General features: G+C 49.7%; 1 protein-coding gene across 1 annotated transcript; it reads right to left on the bottom strand.

The window, feature by feature from the left end:
• Positions 1-1566: 1566 nt before the first annotated feature.
• Positions 1567-26689, bottom strand: tsr1 (TSR1 ribosome maturation factor). Its single transcript, XM_038814763.1, has 15 exons — positions 26419-26689; positions 24489-24592; positions 24089-24305; positions 21453-21587; positions 20364-20782; positions 18617-18764; positions 17317-17477; positions 14958-15163; positions 12983-13142; positions 11498-11608; positions 8477-8609; positions 7641-7757; positions 7135-7275; positions 4901-4975; positions 1567-1837 (listed from the first exon to the last, which is right to left on the bottom strand). Exons 1-15 carry the CDS (start codon positions 26537-26539, stop codon positions 1659-1661), a joined length of 2427 nt encoding a protein of 808 aa, XP_038670691.1. The 5' UTR covers positions 26540-26689; the 3' UTR covers positions 1567-1658.
• Positions 26690-26869: the final 180 nt, after the last annotated feature.

Raw genomic sequence — 26869 nt, 5'->3', positions numbered from 1 at the left:
TCAGGAAGGACACGTCAGTCCCGGGAAGGGGGCGACAACACTGAGGAAGCAGAGGGGCTAAAGGGGGTTAATTCTCAGAACAGATGTGCCCAGCCGACTTGTATTTCCTCGCGTTTAGAGTGTGACAATTCAAGGAGTTAAAAGTGTCAACAGAGACAAACTATTTCCTCTTGTGGGGGTCGGAACCGTACAATTATACAGCCACCACACCATCCAGGGTTAATATCAGAAACCAGCGAAAGGGTTATGACAATCTGGAACACTCACTGCAAAAAAGCGGCTGAGACCGAGGATCAACTAAAAATCTAACAAATGAGATGGATTTGTTTCGGGGTCTGAAGGGATTTGGAAGTGCATCTGCCCTAATCTAACAGGATGACAAAACAGGCTCAAGGGACTGAGTTACCTCTTCCTCTTCCGAATTCTCCACACTGCCAAGTCTCTCACCTCCAGACATGCAATTCCCAATCCACTTTACAGGAAAATCCACAGAGAGCATCGAGCCTGATCCACAAGGCAACAAATATATTGGAAGCAGCCCAGGGAAGGTTTACCAGACTAATACGTGGAATAGGCGGGTTGTCTTATGGGGAAAGGTTGGGTTAATATCCACTAGAGTTTAGAACAGCAAGAGGCGACTTGATTGAAACATTTTTTTTTTTTTTTTTAATTTAGCATACCCAATTAATTTTTTCCAATTAAGGGGCAATTTAGCGTGGCCAATCCACCTACCCTGCACATCTTTGGGTTGTGGGGGCGAAACCCACGCAGACACGGGGAGAATGTGCAAACTCCACACGGACAGTGACCCAGGGCCGGGATCGAACCTGGGATTTCGGCGCTGTTAGGCAGGAGTGCTAACCCACTGTGCCATCGTGCTGCCCTACTTGATTGAAACATATAAGATTCTGAGGGGTCTCGACAGGGTGGCTGTGGAGAGGATGTTTCCTCTTGTGGGACAATCTAAAACTAGGAGTCAATGTTTAAAAATAAGGGTCGTCCATTTAAGACAGACGAGAATCTTTTTCTCAAAGGGTGGAGTGTCTTCAGAATTCTCTTCCTGAAAAGGTGGAGAGAGCAGAGATTAAGATTTTAAGGCAGAGATAGGTACATTCTTGATTAACAAGGGGGCGAAGAGTTATCAGGGGGTCGGCAGCAATGTGCAGTTGAAGTTCCAATCAGATCAGCCACAACCTTATTGAATGGCGGAGCAGATTGGTAGGGACAAATAATCTACTCCTGATTCATATGTTTGTGCCCTCCGAGACTGCCAGCTGGTGCCGGACTGGTGAACTGAGAAACACAACAGCAAAATCTCCTGCAGAAAGCAGTCCCTAAACCTGGAGACCAGGGGGAGGGGAGGTGATTTTCATAGGAGAATAAGTCACAGAGTTCTTGCAGCCAGGTCCCTGGTATTAGACAAGGTGAAGCACCACCAGATGGCGCTGATGGTGATGCACCACCAGATGGCGCTGATGGTCTTCCGAGTGCAGCAAAACTCAAACCACCTCTTCAAATTTAAATACCATGTCCAGCAAACAGGACATAAAACTCCAAACTCAAAACACCAGGACAAAATCCAGAGTTTATAATCCAACTAATTGGAAAATTGGTATTTTTAAATCGAGGGCAATCATTCTAAAATCTGTTCAGAGACTCTAGTCCATCTCAGTTAACTGGACATTGTCGATCGATTCCGATTTCTCCCACGTCACAGGATTTGGAACATGGGGATCAAATGCCCACTTTGGAAAAACCCGTTTGTACAAGTTCATCAGCACCGTGTCCTGGGATTTCAGCTGCCCGTCAAACAAACATTTCATGTGTCCGTGAGTTCCTGCAAAAAACACAAGCCTGTTAGCTCACAGCTACATCTCCACATATCACACACGGGGCCACAGGGAGGGAACACCTCCCTGTCAGAGGGTCAGTACTGAGGGAGTGTCGCACTGTCAGAGGGTCAGTACTGAGGGAGTGCCGCACTGTCAGAGGGTCAGTACTGAGGGAGTGCTGCACTGTCAGAGGGTCAGTACTGAGGGAGTTCTGCACTGTCAGAGGGTCAGTACTGAGGGTGTGCCGCACTGTCAGAGGGTCAGTACTGAGGGAGTGCCGCACTGTCAGAGGGTCAGTACTGAGGGAGTGCTGCACTGTCAGAGGGTCAGTACTGAGGGAGTTCTGCACTGTCAGAGGGTCAGTACTGAGGGTGTGCCGCACTGTCAGAGGGTCAGGACTGAGGGAGTACCGCACTGTCAGAGGGTCAGTACTGAGGGAGTGCTGCACTGTCAGAGGGTCAGTACTGAGGGAGTGCCGCACTGTCAGAGGGTCAGTACTGAGGGAGTGCCGCACTGTCAGAGGGTCAGTACTGAGGGAGTGCCGCACTGTCAGAGGGTCAGTACTGAGGGAGTGCCGCACTGTCAGAGGGTCAGTACTGAGGGAGTGCCGCACTGTCAGAGGGTCACTACTGAGGGAGTGCTGCACTGTCAGAGGGTCAGTACTGAGGGAGCGCTGCACTGTCAGAGGGTCAGTACTGAGGGTGTCCGCACTATCAGAGGGTCAGTACTGAGGGAGCGCCGCACTGTCAGAGGGTCAGTACTGAGGGAGTGCCGCACTGTCAGAGGGTCAGTACTGAGGGAGCGCCGCACTGTCAGAGGGTCAGTACTGAGGGAGTGCCGCACTGTCAGAGGGTCAGTACTGAGGGAGTGCCGCACTGTCAGAGGGTCAGTACTGAGGGAGTGCTGCATTGTCAGAGGGTCAGTACTGAGGGAGTGCCGCACTGTCAGAGGGTCAGTACTGAGGGAGCGCCGCACTGTCAGAGGGTCAGTACTGAGGGAGCGCTGCACTGTCAGAGGGTCAGTACTGAGGGAGCGCCGCACTGTCAGAGGGTCAGTACTGAGGGAGTGCCGCACTGTCAGAGGGTCAGTACTGAGGGGGTGCCGCACTGTCAGAGGGTCAGTACTGAGGGAGCGCCGCACTGTCAGAGGGTCAGTACTGAGGGAGCGCCGCACTGTCAGAGGGTCAGTACTGAGGGAGCACTGTACTGTGGGAGGGTCAGTACTGAGGGAGTGCCGCACTGTCAGAGAGTCAGTACTGAGGGAGTGCTGCACTGTCAGAGGGTCAGTGCTGAGGGAGTGCCGCACTGTGAGAGCGTCAGTACTGAGGGAGCACTGCACTGTCAGAGGGTCAGTACTGAGGAAGTGCTGTACTGTCAGAGGGTCAGTACTGAGGGAGCACTGCACCGTCAGAGGGTCAGTACTGAGGGAGCACTGCACTGTCAGAGGGTCAGTACTGAGGGAGTGCCGCACCGTCAGAGGGTCAGTACTGAGGGAGTGCCGCACAGTCAGAGGGTCAGTACTGAGGGAGTGCCGCACCGTCAGAGGGTCAGTACTGAGGGAGTGCCGCACTGTCAGAGGGTCAGTACTGAGGGAGTGCCGCACTGTCAGAGGGTCAGTACTGAGGGAGTGCCACACTGTCAGAGGGTCAGTACTGAGGGAGTGCTGCACTGTCAGAGGGTCAGTACTGAGGGAGTGCTGCACTGTCAGAGGGTCAGTACTGAGGGAATGCTGCACTGTCAGAGGGTCAGTACTGAGGGAGTGCTGCACTGTCAGAGGGTCAGTACTGAGGGAATGCTGCACTGTCAGAGGGTCAGTACTGAGGGAGTGCCGCACTGTCAGAGGGTCAGTACTGAGGGAATGCCGCACTGTCAGAGGGTCAGTACTGAGGGAGTGCCGCACTGTCAGAGGGTCAGTACTGAGGGAGCACCGCACTGTCAGAGGGTCAGTACTGAGGGAGAGCCGCACTGTCAGAGGGTCAGTACTGAGGGAGTGCCGCACTGTCAGAGGGTCAGTACTGAGGGAGTGCCGCACTGTCAGAGGGTCAGTACTGAGGGAGTGCCGCACTGTTAGAGGGTCAGTACTGAGGGAGTGCCGCACTGTCAGAGGGTCAGTACTGAGGGAGTGCCGCACTGTCAGAGGGTCAGTACTGAGGGAGTGCCGCACTGTCAGAGGGTCAGTACTGAGGGAGCGCTGCACTGTCAGAGGGTCAGTACTGAGGGAGTGCTGCACTGTCAGAGGGTCAGTACTGAGGGAGTGCCGCACTGTCAGAGGGTCAGTACTGAGGGAGCTCCGCACTGTCAGAGGGTCAGTACTGAGGGAGTGCTGCACTGTCAGAGGGTCAGTACTGAGGGAGTGCCGCACTGTCAGAGGGTCAGTACTGAGGGAGTGCCGCACTGTCAGAGGGTCAGTACTGAGGGAGTGCCGCACTGTCAGAGGGTCAGTACTGAGGGAGTGCCACACTGTCAGAGGGTCAGTACTGAGGGAGTGCTGCACTGTCAGAGGGTCAGTACTGAGGGAGTGTCGCACTGTCAGAGGGTCAGTACTGAGGGAGTGCTGCACTGTCAGAGGGTCAGTACTGAGGGAGTGCCGCACTGTCAGAGGGTCAGTACTGAGGGAGTGCCGCACTGTCAGAGGGTCAGTACTGAGGGCGTGCTGCACTGTCAGAGGGTCAGTACTGAGGGAGAGCTGCACTGTCAGAGGGTCAGTACTGAGGGAGTGCCGCACTGTCAGACGGTCTTTCGTTCGGGTGGCAGTGTAAATCTCTCAGGTGAATGCAGGGGAGGTCTCGGTGCAACATCTATCCCTCAAGCACCGAAACAGACCATCAGGCCGGCATTATGTTTGTCAGAACGCGAGTGTAAATCTGTGTTTCCTACTTTACAACAGTGCTCACTCTACGAAGTGACTTCACTGGTTGGAATGTGATTTGGCCATCCTGAGATTGGGAAGTGTCAAAGGAATGCACGGTTGTGTCCTCCGTTGTGCACCATTGGCTGCTAATCATAACAAAACACTCTGAGAACAAACACACTGTAAAACCCTCCAAATCTCCCAAAGTATCTCATTACCCAAAGATTCCTTGATGTGACCTCTTCGACCCCACTTGGTTCGTAATTCCACTGGTTTGAACCATTGCACATCCTCTGTAAAAAAAAAATATTCATTAGTATCGACAGACACTGTGAATATTAATGTAACAGCAAAGAGGTAACAGCACAGGGTTAGATACAGAGTAAAGCTCCCTCTACAATGTCCTCATCAAACACTCCCAGGACAGGTACAGTACTGGGTTAGATACAGAGTAAAGCTCCCTCTACACTGTCCCCATCAAACACTCCCAGGACAGGTACAGAACAGGGTTAGATACAGAGTAAAGCTCCCTCTACACTGTCCCCATCAAACACTCCCAGGACAGGTACAGCACGGGGTTAGATACAGAGTAAAGCTCCCTCTACACTGTCCCCATCAAACACTCCCAGGACAGGTACAGCACGGGGTTAGATACAGAGTAAAGCTCCCTCTACACTGTTCCCATCAAACACTCCCAGGACAGGTACAGCACGGGGTTAGATACAGAGTAAAGCTCCGTCTACACGGTCCCCATCAAACACTCCCAGGACAGGTACAGCACGGGGTTAGATACAGAGTAAAGCTCCCTCTCCACTGTCTCCATTAAACACTCCCAGGACAGGTACAGCACGGGGTTAGATACAGAGTAAAGCTCCCTCCACATGGTCCCCATCAAACGCTAATAGGACAGGTACTGCACGGGGTTAGATTCAGAGTAAAGCTCCCTCTACACTGTCCCCATCAAACACTCCCAGGACAGGTACAGCACGGGGTTCGATACAGAGTAAAGCTCCCTCTACACTGTTCCCATCAAACACTCCCAGGACAGGTACAGCACGGGGTTAGATACAGAGTAAAGCTCCGTCTACACTGTCCCCATCAAACACTCCCAGGATAAGTACAGCACGGGGTTAGATACAGAGTAAAGCTCCCTCTCCACTGTCTCCATTAAACGCTCCCAGGACAGGTACAGCACGGGGTTAGATACAGAGTAAAGCTCCCTCCACATGGTCCCCATCAAACGCTAATAGGACAGGTACTGCACGGGGTTAGATTCAGAGTAAAGCTCCCTCTACACTGTCCCCATCAAACACTCCCAGGACAGGTACAGCACGGGGTTAGATACAGAGTAAAGCTCCCTCTACACTGTCCCCATCAAACGCTCCCAGGACAGGTACAGCACGGGGTTAGATACAGAGTAAAGCTCCCTCCACATGGTCCCCATCAAACACTCCCAGGACAGGTACAGCACGGGGTTCGATACAGAGTAAAGCTCCCTCTACACTGTTCCCATCTGATAGATTATTGATTTATCGATTCATTGATGTATTCATGGTCTTAGATGCAAATTGAATGCATGGCGAAAGAGTGAAATTATAAAAAATGCCTTTGACTGTGAGAATAGTCATTGTTTCAGATAATGAATCAACTATTGAACTTCAATGTCTTGACTGTGGAAATTTCGACACTGTTCCAGTGAATGTTTCATCTAATGAATTGACTTGTATTTCAGTGTATTCAGCAATAAGAATGTATCAACTAATTAGTTACAGCAAGGTCTACACGCAGCGGTGGAGTGAGAAACCTATTTTCATGAGATAGCGCACCGTGACGCTGAACTAACTTTGATGGACACCAATCAATCTTCAGTAATAGCCAACGTTTGATTAATAAATCATCCTCTAAGTAACGGACATCCATTTGAACAAATCAGGTCTCAGCTGAGAAACCAATGAGTAAGTGAAGGAACAGACCAAAGATAAGGATCTTTACATTTTATATTGCTTATGGGCTCCACTCTATCCTTCCCTTTTACTATTAATGCCTGAAGAACATCTTGCTATTTGTTTTAGCGCAGTCTGCCACCCTTTCCTCATGCTTCCTCTTAGCCTTCCATATTGCAACCTCTCCCCGGCACTTTCCTGATTTCTTTGCGATTATTATTCTGGCCTGTATCATGTGCCTCTTTTTTCTCCCAATAACCTTAGTTGACAGGAAGCACCTTTTCATCAAGTTACTGACGCTCGTCAGGGTCCGTCTGAGAGCCACACCTGGGGCCTGAACGTCAAACCTGACCAGCAATCCTCACCTCAGGCCCAGAGCAACTCGGACATTCCCTGCCCTGCCCGGTATTACACGTTCCAAAAGATAGGATTCCACTGATCCCACCCCATTCCTCACAGACCCCCCCCCCCCCCCCCCCCCCCTGCTCCCACCACCATCACGTTCTTACCTCGATTGAAGAACATGTATCGCACCACAGAGGTTTTGGTCATGATTTTGAAGGGATGGCCACTAATGGTAATTCTCTTCACGATCACTCGGTCAGGGTCGACCTTTAGCACAGAGCCTGTCGCTATCAGGTCATGCATACCTGGGATCCATTCAGCAAGGAGCATGGGGCAAGAATACAAACAGGGACACATCAATGACTGACGCCATAAAGAGCAGCTTTAAACCCAGTGCCGACACCCACCACCAGCCATACCCCCAACCCCCCCCGACAAAACACGCAATACAATCCACAGCTCGCTCAAAGCGCCCATTTTTCCCATGAGCATGATGCAGAGTACGAGTCAGCTAGTCCATCACAATCTGTCCCAACCTACATCAGGTTATCAGCACATTCACAGATAGCCCCCGTTATTTACAGCAACATATCGTACACCCAGAGATCTCCTCCTCATGCAGGCCCACCTCTAAACAACCCCCCCAGAAACAACAATCAGCTGTACGCACCATTCGCTCTTTGTTTGAACATTAGGACAGAGGCTGGAGGAAAGATAATTGGCCCATACACACTGCCGACAATAGTGTTGTTGGATCGCACAAACCGTTCATATTTGAACTTGTTAGCTGTGGGAGGATAAAGAATGGGTTATAGAAAGGAGCAACAGACCTCGACATTTCCACTGGAATTCATGTCCCCAGGAAACCCCAAAGCATTTTGCAGCGAATGATTTAACGAATGACAAACACTAATGTGACAAACACTAATGTGGCAAAAGACCAGTCAATCAGCTTAGCTGCTGATTACAGGAAACATTTGGCCAAGAGACTGCAGAGAATATTTCAACATGTCCCAAACATTTCATCCAGCCAAATGGTTGGAGCCTCAACTCAAATTTTTAACTGACAGTGCGGCATTCCCTCAGTACTGACCCTCTGACAGTGCGGCACTCCCTCAGTACTGACCCTCTGACAGTGCAGCGTTGTCTCAGTACTGACCCTCTGACAGTGCAGCACTCCCTCAGTACTGACCCTCTGACAGTGCGGCACTGCCTCAGTACTGACCCTCTGACAGTGAAGCGTTGTCTCAGTACTGACCCTCTGACAGTGCGGCACTCCCTCAGTACTGACCCTCTGACAGTGCAGCACTCCCTCAGTACTGACCCTCTGACAGTGCGGCAATCCCTCAGTACTGACCCTCTGACAGTGCAGCACTCCCTCAGTATTATACTGAAAGCTCAGCCTCTGTTTCGTGCTGAAATGGAAACCAGATGAAAACAGAATCTGATTTTGCTAGCTGACCATTCCACACCCAGCCCTAGAATGGTGCCTCACAGATCACACACCTGCGGTATGCTGTGAATACAGAGGAGGGGCCCGGAATCTTCTGCAGCCACAATGGAAAACCATCTCCTCCTTAGACCTGATGGGCTCAGTATTGTTTGGGTGTCTCCTCAGTAAGAAATGTATCACTGACATCTGGAAGAGAACAAAAGAAAAACCTCAGGGACAGAGCTCAGTTGTGGAGCTAATCTCGCGCCCTCTTCAAACGTTCATTTCAACAAAACATACATTAAACAGACAAAGCAACTCTGGAATTTGAGAATGGCAACACCAGGCCGGAGGGTCAGGTCTGTCACTGTATAACACTGGGGTACAGTACTGGTGGGGACGGGTCTGTCACTGTATAACACTGGGATACAGTACTGGTGGGGACGGGTCTGTCACTGGGGTACAGTACTGGTGGGGACTGGTCTGTCGCTGTATAACACGGGTACAGTACTGGTGGGGACGGGTCTGTCACTGTATAACACTGGGGTACAGTACTGGCGGGGATGGGTCTGACTGTGTAACACTGGGGTACAGTACTACTGGGGACGGGTCTGTCACTGTATAACACTGGGGTACAGTACTGCTGGGGACGGGTCTGTCACTGGGGTACAGTACTGGTGGGGATGGGTCGGTCACTGTATAACACTGGGATACAGTACTGGTGGGGACGGGTCTGTCACTGTGTAATACTGGGGTACAGTACTGGTGGGGACGGGTCTGCCACTGGATAACACTGGGGTACAGTACTGGTGGGGACGGGTCTGTCACTGTATAACACTGAGGTACAGTACTGGTGGGGACGGATATGTCACTGTATAACACTGGGGTACAGTACTGGTGGGGACGGATATGTCACTGTATAACACGGGTACAGTACTGGTGGGGACTGGTCTGTCGCTGTATAACACGGGTACAGTACTGGCGGGGATGGGTCTGACTGTGTAACACTGGGGTACAGTACTGCTGGGGACGGGTCTGTCACTGTATAACACTGGGGTACAGTACTGGCGGGGATGGGTCTGACTGTGTAACACTGGGGTACAGTACTACTGGGGACGGGTCTGTCACTGTATAACACTGGGGTACAGTACTGCTGGGGACGGGTCTGTCACTGTATAACACTGGGATACAGTACTGGTGGGGACGGGTCTGTCACTGTGTAATACTGGGGTACAGTACTGGTGGGGACGGGTCTGCCACTGGATAACACTGGGGTACAGTACTGGTGGGGACCGGTCGGTCACTGTATAACACTGGGATACAGTACTGGTGGGGACGGGTCTGTCACTGTATAACACTGGGGTACAGTACTGGTGGGGACGGGTCTGTCACTGCATAACACTGGGATACAGTACTGGTGGGGACGGGTCTGTGACTGTATAACACTGGGGTACAGTACTGGTGGGGACGGGTCTGTCACTGGGGTACAGTACTGGTGGGGACGGGTCGGTCACTGTATAACACTGGGATACAGTACTGGTGGGGATGGGTCTGTCACTGTATAACACGGGGATACAGTACTGGTGGGGACGGGTCTGTCACTGTGTAATACTGGGGTACAGTACTGGTGGGGACGGGTCTGCCACTGGATAACACTGGGGTACAGTACTGGTGGGGACGGGTCTGTCACTGTATAACACTGGGGTACAGTACTGGTGGGGACGGGTCTGTCACTGTATAACACTGAGGTACAGTACTGGTGGGGATGGGTCTGTCACTGTATAACACTGAGGTACAGCACTGGTGCGGACTGGTCTGTCGCTGTATAACACGGGTACAGTACTGGTGGGGACTGGTCTGTCGCTGTATAACACGGGTACAGTACTGGTGGGGACGGGTCTGTCACTGTATAACACTGGGGTACAGTACTGGCGGGGATGGGTCTGACTGTGTAACACTGGGGTACAGTACTACTGGGGACGGGTCTGTCACTGTGTAACACTGGGGTACAGTACTGCTGGGGACGGGTCTGTCACTGGGGTACAGTACTGGTTGGGACGGGTCGGTCACTGTATAACACTGGGATACAGTACTGGTGGGGACGGGTCTGTCACTGCATAACACTGGGATACAGTACTGGTGGGGACGGGTCTGTGACTGTATAACACTGGGGTACAGTACTGGTGGGGACGGGTCTGTCACTGGGGTACAGTACTGGTGGGGACGGGTCGGTCACTGTATAACACTGGGATACAGTACTGGTGGGGATGGGTCTGTCACTGTATAACACTGGGATACAGTACTGGTGGGGACGGGTCTGTCACTGTGTAATACTGGGATACAGTACTGGTGGGGACTGGTCTGTCACTGTATAACACTGGGGTACAGTACTGGTGGGGACGGGTCTGTCACTGTATAACACTGAGGTACAGTACTGGTGGGGATGGGTCTGTCACTGTATAACACGGGTACAGTACTGGTGGGGACGGGTCGGTCACTGTATAACACTGGGATACAGTACTGGTGGGGACGGGTCTGTCACTGTATAACACTGGGGTACTGTACTGGTGGGGATGGGTCTGTCACTGTATAACACTGGGATACAGTACTGGTGGGGACGGGTCTGTCACTGTGTAATACTGGGGTACAGTACTGGTGGGGACGGGTCTGCCACTGGATAACACTGGGGTACAGTACTGGTGGGGACGGGTCTGTCACTGTATAACACTGGGGTACAGTACTGGTGGGGACGGGTCTGTCACCGTATAACACTGAGGTACAGTACTGGTGGGGATGGGTCTGTCACTGTATAACACGGGTACAGTACTGGTGGAGATGGGTCTGTCACTGTCTAACACTGGGGTACAGTACTGATGGGGACGGGTCTGTCACTGTATAACACTGAGGTACAGTACTGGTGGAGATGGGTCTGTCACTGTCTAACACTGGGGTACAGTACTGGTGGGGACGGGTCTGTCACTGTATAACACTGACATATACTGCGACCAAGACTCCCTCACTCCCCCTCCTCACATCATTCCCTCCCACCCCCCTCCCCCGACCAGTTTCCCACCCATCTGTTACACCCAACCTACCTTCTGTTCATGTGGCAGTAGAGTGAAGAGGACTAGAGGGACCTCAGATTTGAAGCTCTCCATCACAGAATTGGGCACATTGCAGATATGGACTGTGACGTACCAGCCAGGCTGTGCACATGAAAAAAAACACGACAGGTCAGCTTTAAGGAAGGCTATCAATATGGTAAGCAGAATTTACAGCACAAGCACACATTAACTGGAACTGAACAATTACAATTCAGTATCCAACTCTCTCTGGCCGCTGTGACTGTTCAAATCGACTGAGATAACCCTAGGTTCTAGCACCAATCTAACATCTCAGCTGGTGCTGCAGTGGACAAGAAGCAGCCAGGTTTCATGCAGGTGATCGGCAGTCAAGGAACATATGTAGAGGTGCACAGGACAGTTAGGTGTGAAAACGGAATGTTAGCACTCACTGTCTCACTCGCACAAGGTGAGGATGGTGGAACTGTACGTCGCTGGTTGCTCACCCATGGGATAACCCAGCTCCTTTGTACACGTGATTCAGTAACTCCAACACCTTCCCCAGTTGCATTTAGCACTATTGTATTAAATATAGAAAATTCTAGGGCAGCAAGGTGGTGCAGTGGGTTTGCACTGCAGCCTCACGGCGCTGAGGTCCCAGGTTCGATCCCGGCTCTGGGTCACTGTCCGTGTGGAGTTTGCACATTCTCCCCGTGTTTGCGTGGGTTTCGCCCCACAACCCAAAAATGTGCAAGCTAGGTGGATTGGCCACGCTAAATTGCCCCTTAATTGGAAAAAATGAATTGGGTACTCTAAAATTTAAAAAAAGAAAATATAGAAAATTCTAATAGATCCTAAGCAATACTAAATCAAGAAAACAGCAGATGCACAGTCACATGTTGAAGTTAAGCAGCTGCAGCCTGGCCACTGCAGGAGGCTGATCCAGGCTCTCTGCAGTCAGCATCTTACCCGACTGCAGCAGAGTATCTGAGTTCAAATCCTCCCCGTCATCAAAAACACCTACTTCACCTCTGTAACACTGCCAGCCTTCAGCCCTGCCTCTGCTCACCTGCGTCTGAAACCCACTGCCAGCCTCCAGCCCTGCCTCTGCCAGAAACCCACACTGCCAGCCTTCAGCCCTGCCTCTGCCCACCTGCGTCTGAACCCACACTGCCAGCCTCCAGCCCCACCCGAAACCCACACTGCCAGCCTTCAGCCCTGCCTCTGCCCGAAACCCACACTGCCAGCCTCCAGCCCCACCCAAAACCCACACTGCCAGCCTTCAGCCCTGCCTCTGCCCGAAACCCACACTGCCAGCCTTCAGCCCTGCCTCTGCCCGAAACCCACACTGCCAGCCTTCAGCCCCACCCGAAACCCACACTGCCAGCCTCCAGCCCCACCCGAAACCCACACTGCCAGCCTCCAGCCCTGCCTCTGCCCACCTGTGTCTGAAACCCACACACTGACCTGGCAGGTATGGTACACGGAAGTACACTACACGCTCACTCTCCAAATTACCATTGCGCCTTCCTCCTCCTCTTCAGTCTCATTGAGGATTCTTTTCTTTGTCCTGGCAAAGTTCTGAAACTGGAATATTCTGGCGTAATCCCGTGGGAGGTTCTCTTTGGGATCCCAGGGTGATGTCCGGAAACTCTTCAGGCCCCTGTACTTTTGAAACCTGTGCAGGACAATAAAGCATGTCCAGAATAATCAATGATTGTTTCAGGAGGAGCTGACCATATTGTTGGGCTTTTCTTGAATCACCCCACATCCCAAACACAATCCCGGAATTATACACCACAGGTCATTTAGCCGATGTGTCTGCTCTGGCTCTTTGAAAAAGTATCCAATTAATCCCACTCCTCCACTCTTTCCCAATGTCCTGACAATTTGTTTTCTTTCAAATATTTATTCAATTTCCTGTTGAAAGTTACTGTTTCATCTACGTCCACCACCCTTTCAGGAAAATCACAAAAGCTTTTTATATCATCGCTGGTTCTTTTGTCAATTTCAAAAATGTGTTCTGTCTGTCTCCTGATGTTGCTGCTACTGGAGACAGTCCACCCCCCCCCCCCCCCCACCCCCTCTGCTACGGGAGGCAGGGTAGCACAGTGGTTAGCACTGCTGCTTCACAGCACCAAGGACACGGATTCGATTCCCGGTTTGGGTCACAGTCTGTGCGGAGTCTGCACGTTCTCCCCATGTCTGCGTGGGTTTCCTCCGGGTGCTCCGGTTTCCTCCCACAAGTCCCGAAAGACGTGCTGTTAGGTGATTTGGACATTCTGAATTCTCCCTCTGTGTACCCGAACAGGTGCCGGAAAGTGGCGACTAGGGGCATTTCACAATAACTTCGTTGCAGTGTTAATACAAGCTTACTTCCATCAAAGGGGGATGTTAATTGTTGACAGTGTTTTCCATACTTAATCTCACTGGTTTCCCCCCTCCAATTTCTGTCTTCGGTGCTGACACTGAGCCTATCTCTTCCTGTCCCTCATCTCAGTAACCTCCCAGTGACCAATCTTTATTTGTGAACCAAGAGAATATACACTGATTGGCTGCTGAACTGCAGTGTGCCATACAGATGAATTACAAAGAAGAAAGGTACAGCACAGGAACAGGCCCTTCGGCCCTCCAAGCCTGTGCTGACCATGCTGCCCATCTAAACTAAAATCTTCTACACTTCCTGGGTCTGTATCCCTCTATTCCCATCCTATTCATGTATTTGTCAAGATGCCCCTTAAATGTCACTATCGTCCCTGCTTCCACCACCTCCTCCGGCAGCGAGTTCCAGGCACCCACTAACCTCTGTGTAAAAAAACTTGCCTCGTACATCTCCTCTAAACCTTGCCCCTCGCACCTTAAACCTATGCCCCCTAGTAATTGACGCCTCTACCCTGGGGAAAAGCCTCTGACTATCCATTCTGTCTATGCCCCTCATAATTTTGTAGACCTCTATCAGGTCACCCCTCAATCGCCTTCGTTTCCCGTGAAAACAAACCAATTTTATTTAACCGCTCCTCATAGCTAATGCCCTCCATACCAGGCAACGTCCTGGTAAATCTTTTCTGCACCCTCTCTAAAGCCTCCACTCCTTCTGGTAGTGTGGTGACCAGAATTGAACACTATACTCCAATTAGGCCCAACTCTCACCTTCTGCTCATGCAAGTGAACAGATACACATGCAGGAGACAAAACCAGCAGCAGGCTGTAGAGAGAGACTGGCGGTAGTGTCCAACGATGGAGGGATGAAGATTGCCTAACACAGCATCAACAAGGAAATGGAGTTGTGCCTTCCTGATGCAAGTGGTTCAGTGTTCGCTGAGGCAATTGGGAATCTTACTTATTGCCTGAATGTTAACTTATATCATTGACACGTGAAACCTGACTGTTTGTAAAAGGATGGAATGATCAGTCAACCATCAGTGTCCTGTACTCAGCATCACTGAATACCAATCACCCCACTGAGAGAAACATCAGCCAACAACCCACGTACCGAACTCGAGCAGCCACGTCTTTCGGAGTGTCCACCTCATCCGGGAACATTTCATCCATCCGTTCCTGCTTATACTTTTCCAACATCAGCCTCTCCTCCTCTTCGTCAATCTTTTCATCATAATTATCATCGCGAATGCTTTCGGAGACAGTCATGGTTTCACATTCCTCGCCACTCTCTTCCTCAGCGTCACTTTCATCGCTGTCCTATAGGTTAATATCAAAACACATCAGCTGCTGGGGGGGGGGGGCCCTTCTCCACTTATATAACCAGTGGGAACATCAGAGAGCTCCAGGTCACGTCCAGGTGTGCCTGTATTTATTTAACACCAGCACCTCTCAGACATATTGCAATGAGGTATTTTGAACTACAGTCAGCTACTGCAACATCCCACTAACAGCAATGAGATGAATGAGCAGCTAACCAGCATCTGGTGGGGTCTGGCCAGGATACCAGCTCACTGTGTGAGTCATAGACCTTTCACAGACAGCTTGAGGAGCAGCTCCGACATTGCTGCACCCCTTCAATACTGCAGTGTTGCCTCATGTACTTATGAGGGACTAAAGCCTCATTCTGCATAACTTTATTTTGCACAATGTATAGAAATGTGCTCATTGCTATCCTTAAAAGTTTCAAAATGGACAAAGACCTAAAATGGCTGAATCCATGCCTGCCCAATCAAAATGTCATGGATTTGCCCATAACACAAATTTAATAGGACTTAATAGGATATGACCTGCCCAGCAACAGGCCAAAATCTGCCTAGCAACAGCAATAGCCAGTTTTTTTAATAGGCCAGGTGAGATGTGTCTCCCCCAATAACGAGATTAGAGGGCATTTAGAGAGAATCAGATGTGAATGGCTTCTTGGTAGAAACAGTTTACCTGGGTGATTGGGAAATCAATGAGGTATACGTACACTAATGTCTAAAGTCAATGAATTTCACAGGAGGCAGAATAAAAGTGGAACAAAAGTATAATTGCCAGGACCCCAGAAGCAAGGCAGGCCAGTTGATACCTCGCAGCCTCAGAAGCAGTCAAGCCAGTTTCCAGCCAGCAGCCCGGAGGCCAAGTTTTACATCCAACAGCCTCTAAGTCTTCGAGCCAAAGCAATGCAGAAAACCTTCATAACGGATGTTGAAATATCTTCACTGGATCAGGACAAGGTGTTTCCCAGACTTGAGCATCCTGGGACTCAGGCAAGGGGATACACATCAGTGTGGAGGTAGAGTCATGTGATATGGGCCTCTGGCTTGTGGAACCAGTAATACTGTCTTTTTGAAATCAGTAGCCTCACAGACATGGAGCTCTGCCCAGGTTGAACACCAGGCGCCATCTCCACTGCTTCTACTGGAAACTCGGTACCATCAACTACAAGCCTGAGTCTTCCTAGCAGGCCTATTTCCCTGTGCAAAGTCAAACTCACTGGAAAAGTGAATTATCTAGCATCAGTTTTCAGCTCACTGACCTCTGTAAAGGAATTGTACTCAAACACAATCTGTATCCTCACAGCCCGGCATATCCTCCACTCTACCATTACTACCAAGCAAGGGGATCAAATCGGTTCACTAAAGAGTGCAGGAGGCTGGGTGAGGGACAACGCTAGTCATACCTAAAAATGAGGTGTCAATCTGGTGCAGCTACAACACAGGACTACTTGCATGCCAAACAGCTAAGCAACAAGTAATAGGCAGAGCTAAACAATTCCGCAACCAATGGCTCAGATCTAACCTGTGCAGTCCTGTCACATCAAGCCAAGAATGGTGGTGGATAATTAAACAACTAACTGGAGAAGGCTCGAAATATCCCTTGGTTTAAACATGGACAAAATAGCCGAATGCCAGAGGTGAAGTGAGTGTGACTGCCCTGGATATCAAGGCGGCATTTGACGGGGTATGGTGTCAAAAAGCCCATGCTAAACTGGAGTCAGTGGGAATCAGGGGGAAAACTCTCCGCTGGCTGGAGTCATACCCGGCACAAAGGAAAATGGCTGTGGTGGTTGGAGGTCAATCATCTCAGCTCCAGGACATCACTGCAGGGGGTTTCTTCAGGGTAGTGTCCTCGGCCCAACCATCTTCAGCTGCTTCATCAACAACCTCCCTTCCATCATAAGGTCAGAAGTGGGGATGTTCGCTGATGACTGTACAATGTGCAGCACTATTCCTGACTCCTCAGATAATGAAGTGGTTCATGTCCAAATGCAGCAAGACCTGGACAATATCCAGGCTTGGGCTGACAAGTACTGTTTGCGCCACACAAGTGCCAGGCAATGACCATGATTTCGTTCTTTGGAACTCTGTGCTCTATGGAGACAGATATATAGTAGCGACTGCAGGACTGAAATATTCACAGTTACTCACATGTGACACCGTCTCTCCCATCAGCTCATCCTCCTCCATATCTTCATCACTTCCTTCCTCATCATCTATCGCTCCCTCATCGTCCACGATCCAGGCGGCCTGGTAATCAGATGTACCTTTCGGAACCCTCCGAACAATCTTCCTGCTTTCCTTCATTGCATCTAAAAGGGTGAGATGGGCAGAGCCGTGTTACCAAGGAACCAGGAGAGGACAATGACTGAGACAAGTAGAGGTCCGGCTCTACAAACGGTGATCTGTCTGCTCTCTTAGCGGAGGGAGTGAATGAGGAAGGAGACAAAGCAGAGAACCTCAATGACAGACATAGAGGAAAGCACAATACTTTGAAAATAAAACTCAGTCCCATTGATTGAATACTTTGACAAACTTCTATTAAAATAATCTGATGTGGTTAATCAGAATGATGGCTTAACAGTTTCGATAAAGCTCTGTTGTATTGTTTGAACAGTGAGCTGGTTTAGCTCACTGGACTAAATCGCTGGCTTTTCAAGCAGGCCAGCAGCACGGTTCGATTCCCGTACCAGCCTCCCCGAACAGGCGCCGGAATGTGGCGACTAGGGGCTTTTCACAGTAACTTCATTGAAGCCTACTCGTGACAATAAGTGATTTTCATTTTCATTAACTCCACACCAAGTTAGCCGAGCAACAGGATGATTGATTTAGTGACTGAACACTACACACAATTCTATCAGTCTTGGGGATGCTGGGTTGAGCCTCTAAAGCAGTCCCTTCATTCCCTGGGGTCAAGCCTCTGGCTTGCTTGACACAGCTCTCGCCCTAAACCCCTTCACCTCACCACCCACCACTGCGCCCATCCCATCCTCATTACTTTGCAGCTGTGAAGCACTTTGGATTGGTTTTACTTTGGAACACTGCCAGAAAAAGGATTTGGAAAAAGGTTGCACCTCAATGCTGGGAGATTGACAAGGCCCATCAGCAAAAGCCCTCCCCACCGATTGCAAAATAAACACAAAGAAAAAGCACACAGCATCACGTTTAGGCTGGCAAACAGGTTTGTAAACAGATTGATAAAGTTTTCACCAGAATTAGAATGTAAGAATGCAGAAAGTTACAAGCCTTTTTTTAAAAAAAAATATGAATACTTGGGATCTATGGGTGTTGCTGTCAAGTCAGACAATTATTATCCATCCTTGAGATGCCAGGAAATGATGTTGCTCTTCATTTCCTGTCGCGGGACCAGGAGTCACCTTGAACCTCACATGAAGACGTTCAATAAATCCAAGCCCATCTTTATTTTAGGATTCAGTGTGCGAGCACCCACCCTCAGCCTCTTGCAGTTCCTCGTCAGTTGGCCAGGTCTGCTCCCCCTCCATCGGATCTGGAACCACCTCCGTCTCTAGTGATTCCTGCTTCCTGGGATCTGCTTTCATCAGAATCTTCAGGTCCTCCTCCATCTCGGTACCAGGGGTCTATCAAAGGAAGAGGATTCTAATCAATAGCTGTAAGATTAAGGGCTTCGAGCTCATCCCAATGGTCCTATATTATTGACATTTTTCCTGAGAGGCACAAAGTTCCTTACGAGACCCTCCTTCCAGGAATAGGAAATCCCAGAACTATAACCAAAAGCAATTTCAATCTTTGCCTGTAAATCTGTACATATTTAAAAATATGACGACAAATCTGAACAATATACTGGACGAGAAGCCCAAACAATTTTCCAATTTGTGAAACTGTGAGGAAAGGATACTTCAGCCCGAGAGTGATGAGTTTGACCAACATATCTTTTATGTTAAAACAAACTTTAAATTTAAATACAGAATTAACCACATTAACATCACAGAAATAGCTTTACAATTAACATTTAAACAGTTTGTAAATAAAAGGAAAAGGAAAAACTTGAACTTAATATCCACACCTGCTAATAACTGCAATTAAGTCACCCAATACAGTTCAAATCCCACTTTACTTGCTCAGCTCTGTGCAGACCTTTGGAGAGAGTTCCTTTCAAGAGCAGTTCTAGTACACTTCTGCTCAACCCAACAGTATTTGGAAAAACTGCTGTTCAACTTAAAATCCAATAACAGGCTGCAAAACTACAGACAGACCTGGCTCCTCCCATCGATTGCATCACCTTTATCCCATTAAACTCCATTACCTGCTTAGTTAGGACTAAATACAATCCCTCAAATTATCCATACTCCAGGGAACCTCCAGCAATCACAAACAATTCCATTAGCCTTTTATCTGTAACCAAGTAAATGGTTGGAATCAATCATCACCTCACCTTTTACGACTCTTGTATGTACTGCCTGTACGTATTTTAAACCAGAGTTTTTAATATCATTACTGGCACAAATATGAAATATAGTTTATAACAATTTCTGTATTCATCACAACAGGCGAATTTTATGTAGATATGGCAATTTATAATAGAAACATGTAAAGAACATACAACACAAAAACATGCCAATCCAACCACCCACCAGCATCAGAACCAGACTCATTACAGGGAGAGGTGGTGGCATAGTGGCGTTGTCACTGGACTAGTATCCAGAGTCATATTCGGGGTTCAAATCTCACAATGGCAGATGACAAAATTTGAATCCAAAATAATCTCGAATTCAAAGGTCAAATGATGACCATGAAACCATTGTTGGCTGTCTCAAAACCCATCTTGTTCACTAATGTCCCGTATCTGGTCTGTCCTACACGTGACTCCAGATCCACAGTAACTCTTAAATGCCCTCCAAAATGTTCCAGCCAGACACTCAGTTCAAGGGAAACTAGGGATGGGCAATAAATGCAGGCCCAGACTGCAGCGTCCACATCCCGTGAAAGAGTTAAAAAAGATACCTAGTCCCGAGATGGATCAGTATTGATATTAAATATTTATTATATTTTAATTGTCCCAGGAATGAGGTACTTCAGTTAAATTCAGAAACCACGAAAGTTCTCATATAGTCGGCAGCACCGGGAGATCCCATCCAATAAGTTGAATGGTCTCCTATGATACAAGATTTTATGATTCTAAGAGTGGAAGTACTTCCGTTAACTGTCTTTTTACTCACTTTCATTTCCACGTCCTCTCTTTTCTTTGTCGGCTTGGGATTCAGGGGCATGGGGTCAGGTGGGCCATCAATTTGCCGCATCTGGAAATCTCCATGCCCTACAATGTGAATTAGCCTATTCACATTCAGCCCGTGCCCCCGGACATATCCAGACACCTTCAGTGTTCCCACCAGTCCACTTTCATCACTGGCCTCAAAGGCCACCTGTTCAGCCAGTAAGTAGGATCGGCGATCTCGAAAGGCAATGTGCCGCTGCTTCTGCAGGGCAATGTGTCTGATGACCAGTACAGCCTCCTGCTCACTGTCCAGGTGAAAGGGTTTGGCATCAAGAAAGCGTTTCTCCAACATCTTTCTCACGTTCTTCTTGGCATCTGTTCGCTTCTTGACAGGAAGTTCATTAATTCCCTGGACCACAAACACTGTGAGGTGAGAGTCAATTAGAAAAGTAGCACATTTCACTTTCGGATGACATGCCCTCACCCCCATACTAAGCAGCAACAGCAGGGTGAGACATAAATATTAGCAACAGGAACTGGCCATTATACCCAACAACCCCATCTCCTTTTGATGGATCTCAATCCCATCCCACCCCCATTTCCTTGCATTAGAACCCCAACAAGCTGCACCGAAGAAGGCCGTAACATTCATTTTCCAGATGCTCAATTACACAATAATTTTCAATTCAGTTCTATTAAAATTAATATTTGATTCACTTTTCAAAATTTATTCTCAGGATTTGAGAAACTTTGGCAAGACCAGCAGATCTTTATTGCCCAACTCTAGTTGCCCTGAGAGGGTGGTGGCTGCATATCACTGGGTCACTTCAGAGGGTAGTTAACAATCAACGATGTTGGTGTGAGACTGGAGTCACATATAGGCCCAGACCGGGGATTGATGTCAGTTTCTTTCCCTTACGGAAATTGGTGACCCAGTTGTGTTTGTAATGAGAATCCAATCGCCTTTTGTGATCAAATTTGGTTTGAAAAAAAATTAATTAGAATCTAAACTCATTTTCCAGATCGCTAATTCGGTAACAAATACACCAAATCCCATCAGCAAACCCCTGACTGCAGCAGCCAATCCACGTACCATGGCTAGGGAGGCCCTGTGCAAACAGACAGGAGAGACAGAAGTCGCCATAACTGTCCCATCCTTCATATGGATCCAGCACAAACATCAGCGTGTCCGCTACTTTAGCGAGGTCGAGAGCTGCATGGATATCACCTACAAAAAGCAATAAAACAAAATGTGAATGTAGGGACGGCAGGAGGCAATTCTGCCACTGACTTTTATCATGGCTGATCTCTATCTTAAACATCTTTATTTGAGCTTAGCTCAAAATCCCAAATCCAACAAAACACCACGCTTCAAAGTTCCAATCGATTCCCAGCTTTCTTTGGAGTGTGTTCCAGATTTCGACCACCCTTTGTGTGAAGGTGATCACCTCTGATTTTAAGGTTTTGTGCGCAGGTTCTGGGGGGGCGAGAGCTTGAGGGAGGGATTCATGACTTTATGCTTTAAGTGCAGTGTAATGTACAAGCGTGATGTGGATTTATCAGTCAGGTTAATAAATAAATGTGGCACAAGGTTATCAGTCAGGTTAAGAAAACGGACATTCTCAGACAGCAGAGTGAACAGCCACAGAAAACAAATTTTGGGAACTAGATAAGATATGAAGAGACCTCAAAGGTAATCTCCGGATTATTACCAATGCCACATGCTAGTGAGAATAGAAATAGACGGTTAGAGATTTTACACACCTCTCCCGCTCACCTCTCCCTCACATACCCAGACACACCCACCCCCCCCCCCCCCCGGTACACATATCCTGCTTAAACACACAATTCCTTTAATTTGTTGACTGGGCTGAGAAACAAATCTCTTTTCTATAACTGACTATTCCCCAGGGGAATCGCAACATCATCAGACCCCAGATTTTAATGACCACACTTTGATCCCTCATTAACCTTCTAAACATAAATACAAGCCTAGATTCTGCAGCCTGTCCTCATAATTTAACCCTTTCAGACTTGGCGACTCTGTGCTGAACCCCCTTCAAGCCTAACGTATCCACCCCGAGATTGGATCCCAGACGGGCAGCATGGTGGCGCAGTGGGTTAGCCCTGCTGCCTCACGGCGCCGAGGTCCCAGGTTAAATCCCGGCTCTGGGTCACTGTCTGTGTGGAGTTTGCACATTCTCCTTGTGTCTGCGTGGGTTTAACCCCCACAACCCAAAGATGTGCAGGGTAGGTGGATTGAGCACGTCGTCATATGCAGGAGGCCCAGGGCATCCAGTTGGTGGCTTCAGATGAAGTGAGTAACGCGAGGTGAAGAGTGGGCTGATGATCTGTGTTGGTTTAACAGTCACATGTGAACTTTGGCAGATGCTCTGGGAAGGAGAAGGCTGCTGCTGCTGTCCCAGTCCCGCTTCCAGGAGATGGAGATGGAGAAGGAGGAGAAGGAAAAGGCTGCTGCTGCTGTCCCAGTCCCGCTTCCAGGAGATGGAGAAGGAGAAGGAGATGGAGAAGGAGAAGAAGGAGAAGGCTGCTGCTGCTGTCCCAGTCCCGCTTCCAGGAGATGGAGATGGAGAAGGAGATGGAGAAGGAGAAGAAGGAGAAGGCTGCTGCTGCTGTCCCAGTCCCGCTTCCTGGAGATGGAGAAGAAGAAGGAGAAGAAGGAGAAAGCTGCTGCTGCTGTCCCAGTCCCGCTTCATGGAGATGGAGAAGGAGAAGAAGGAGAAGGCTGCTGCTGCTGTCCCAGTCCCGCTTCCAGGAGATGGAGATGGAGGAGGAGAAGAAGGAGAAGGAAAAGGCTGCTGCTGCTGTCCCAGTCCCGCTTCCAGGAGATGGAGAAGGAGAAGGAGATGGAGAAGGAGAAGAAGGGGAAGGCTGCTGCTGCTGTCCCAGTCCCGCTTCCAGGAGATGGAGATGGAGAAGGAGATGGAGAAGGAGAAGAAGGAGAAGGCTGCTGCTGCTGTCCCAGTCCCGCTTCCTGGAGATGGAGAAGGAGAAGGAGAAGAAGGAGAAAGCTGCTGCTGCTGTCCCAGTCCCGCTTCCAGGAGATGGAGATGGAGAAGGAGAAGAAGGAGAAGGCTGCTGCTGCTGTCCCAGTCCCGCTTCCAGGAGATGGAGATGGAGGAGGAGAAGAAGGAGAAGGAAAAGGCTGCTGCTGCTGTCCCAGTCCCGCTTCCAGGAGATGGAGAAGGAGAAGGAAAAGGCTGCTGCTGCTGTCCCAGTCCCGCTTCCTGGAGATGGAGATGGAGGAGGAGAAGAAGGAGAAGGAGAAGGAGAAGGCTGCTGCTGCTGTCCCAGTCCCGCTTCCAGGAGATGAAAAATGCAGCATTGGCCCAGAGCTGCAAACGCCTCGATTGCTGGCAAGCACAGCCGAGCCAGGTTCCTACTGTGGCACACAAATGCTCCACAATCAATACTGATTTTGGCCTGAACTACTTGGATAAATTTGTTTAATCACCAAAACACTGCCCCTGAACTATAGAGCGCGACCATTCAGTGATCTGATACCGGCTAGAGTTAATTCCTCTAAAAACTGGCAGTTTGTTCTCACTCCAAAATCTCTTCTGGAAATGGAACAACCAACCCCAAAATGACACTCGCTGAACTCTTTAGTGGAATAATTATAGGTCAACCACTCACAAACTGTAACATGTCACACAAACAAACAAGTTCACTGCTTCCAACAATTTCTCAAAAACTCCAGCCACTCACCTGGACTTACTCTGGTGAAGTAGAACCTCTGCTTGAATGCGGGGCAAACTAACCCGAATCGGTCACCATCTTCACCTTGGTTATACACACTCGAGTTCTGTATGCTTTGAATCAGCCTCAGAGAGTCTCGGGCACTTGTACCACTGTGCAGCACGATTACACCCACCAGATGTGGGGGGCCATCCTTACTGCCCAGAATCCTCTTCTCTGTCAGCACCTGCAGGGGAAACAACCATCAAAAATTCACTGCAGCATGGCCAGAACGTAAACACCGTAAACAGACTTCAACTGCAAAATCTGGGTGCGGTGGGCAAGGATGGCCGAGAACGATGTGATGGGCTGGGTGGACGAGGCACTGGTTTGGGCAAGGGTATATTTTTTCGGGCCAGACGTAACTCACCGCGTCTCTCTTCTGCTGTCGTATCTGATTTGCTTTGTGTCGTCGGTCATGTTTCCTCAGGTCTTTCCTCAGCTTCTTACTGATCGTTTTCACATTCACTCTGCCTGCGAACAAAAGAGGTCAATGACCTGCTGATAACAGACTCCCTCCCCCAGCGAGGGCACCGTCTCCACTCCCGAGCAGGGACACCTGTTCCCCCCCCCGCCCAAGGCAGCTTCTCCCCACCCCCCACAGAAAAGGCACCTTCTTCCCAGCCCCCCCCCCCCCCCCACCAGCGAAGGCACCTTTTTCTCCTCCAAGCGACGGCACTTTCTCTACCCCCCCCCCCCCCCCCCCCCCCCAGAGAGGGTACCGCCTCTCCCCCCCCCCCCCCCCCCAATAGCCTGCAGAACAGTACAAAGAACAATAAAGCACAGGAACAGGCCGTTCAGCCATCCAAGCCTGTACCAATCACATGTCCGATCTTGACCAAACGTCTGATGATGTCATCCAGACAAGTCTTAAATGTTGCTAATGTACCTGCCTCAACCACCTCACTTGGCAGTGCATTCCAGGCCACCACGTGCCTCTGTAAAAAAACTCCCTCCTTCACCTTGAACCCCCTTGTAACAGTCATTTCCACTCTGGGAAAAACCCTCCAACTGTTCACCCTATCTATACCCCATGTCATTTTATAAACTTTTATCAGGTCGCCCCTCAGCCTCCGCCTCTCTAGGGAGAATAATCCCAGTTTATTCAATCTCTCCTCATAGCTAATCCCCTCCATATGAGGCAACATCCTGGTAAACCTTTCCTGAACTCTGGTAGTGCGGTGACGAGAATTAGACACAGTATTCCAAATGTGGCCTAACCAACATTCTATATAACTGTAACATAATTTTCAAGCTTTTACACTTGATACACCATCTTATGAAGACAGGCATGCCATATGCTTTCTTTACCACCATTTCCACCAGTGCTGCCACTTTTAAGGCTCTGTGGACCTGCACGCCCAGATCTCTTTGTGTCTCTGTGCTGTTGATGGTTCTGCCATTTATTTTATAGCTCTCATCTGAATTGGATCAACCAAAATGGTAGCAAATGGGCTTGGCAGCAAGGCAACACAGTGGTTAGCACTGTGGCTTTACAGCGCCAGGGTTACGGGTTCGATTCCCTGCTAGGTCACTGTCGTGCGGAGTCTTCACGTTCTGCCCGTGTCTGCGTGGGTTTCCTCCGGGTGCTCCGGTTTCCTCCCACAAGTCCCGAAAGACGTGCTGTTGGGTGAATTGGACATTCTGAATTCTCCCTCAGTGTACCCGAACAAGCGCCGGAATGTGGCAACTAGGGGATTTCCCCAGTAACTTCATTGCAGTGTTAATGTAAGCCTACTCTTGACAATAAAAATTATTAAAATGCATCAGCTCGCATTTGTCCGGGTTAAATTCTACCTGCCATTTCTCTGCCCAATTTTGCAGCCTATCTATATCCTGTTGTATTCTGACAATCTTCATCACTATCCGCAACTCTCGCAATCTCAGTATCATCCGCAAACTTGCTAATCAGACCCGCTACGTTTCCTTCCAAGTCATTTATATATATTACAAAGAGCAGAGGTCCCAGTACTGGTCCCTGCGGAACACCACTAGTTACAGACCTCCATTGGGAAAACACCCGTCCACTGCTTCCCTCGGCCTTCTATGGCCAGGCCAGAGCCACTTCTGACCATCCAGCTAGTTCACCCCTGACCCCGTGTGATCTAATCTTTGCACCAGCCTGCCATGAGGGACCTTGTCAAATGCTTCACTAAAGTCCATGTAGACACAAGCCACAGCCCTTCCCCCGTTAATCATTGTTGTCACCTCCTCACATGACGGCCCGGGTACGAAGCCATGCTGCCTGTCGCTAATAACACCATTCACTTCCTATCTTGGAGAATGTTTTCCAACAATACCTCTGCTGTCCCGGTCCAGGCCGCCCTTGCTGCGGTGCCGGCCGGTTTTGTGCTGCTTGTTGGGCTGTTTGAAGGTTCCCGGCCGGTGTGGCTCCGACTTCACAGCGTCGCCGGCCGCCATCTTCACACCGAGCTCACTGTGGGCCGGGCCGCACTGCCTCCTGGGATACTGGAAGAGTCCGCCCGCACCGCCTCCTGGGATACTGGGGGAGTTCGCCCGCACCGCCTCCTGGGATACTGGAGGAGTCCGCCCGCACCGCCTCCTGGGATACTGGAGGAGTCCGCCCGCACCGCCTCCTGGGATAATGGGGGAGTCCGCCCGCACCGCCTCCTGGGATAACTGGAGGAGTCCGCCCGCACCGCCTCCTGGGATACTGGAGGAGTCCGCCGCACCTGCCTCTGGGATAGAGAGCAGACCGCACCGTCTGGATAGAGGAGTCGCCCGCACGCC

The sequence above is a fragment of the Scyliorhinus canicula genome, chromosome 12 (assembly GCF_902713615.1).
Source record: "Scyliorhinus canicula chromosome 12, sScyCan1.1, whole genome shotgun sequence".
NCBI lineage: Eukaryota > Metazoa > Chordata > Chondrichthyes > Carcharhiniformes > Scyliorhinidae > Scyliorhinus > Scyliorhinus canicula.
Note: the sequence above shows the minus strand (reverse complement) of the source record. Positions and strands in the feature narration are given on the sequence as shown.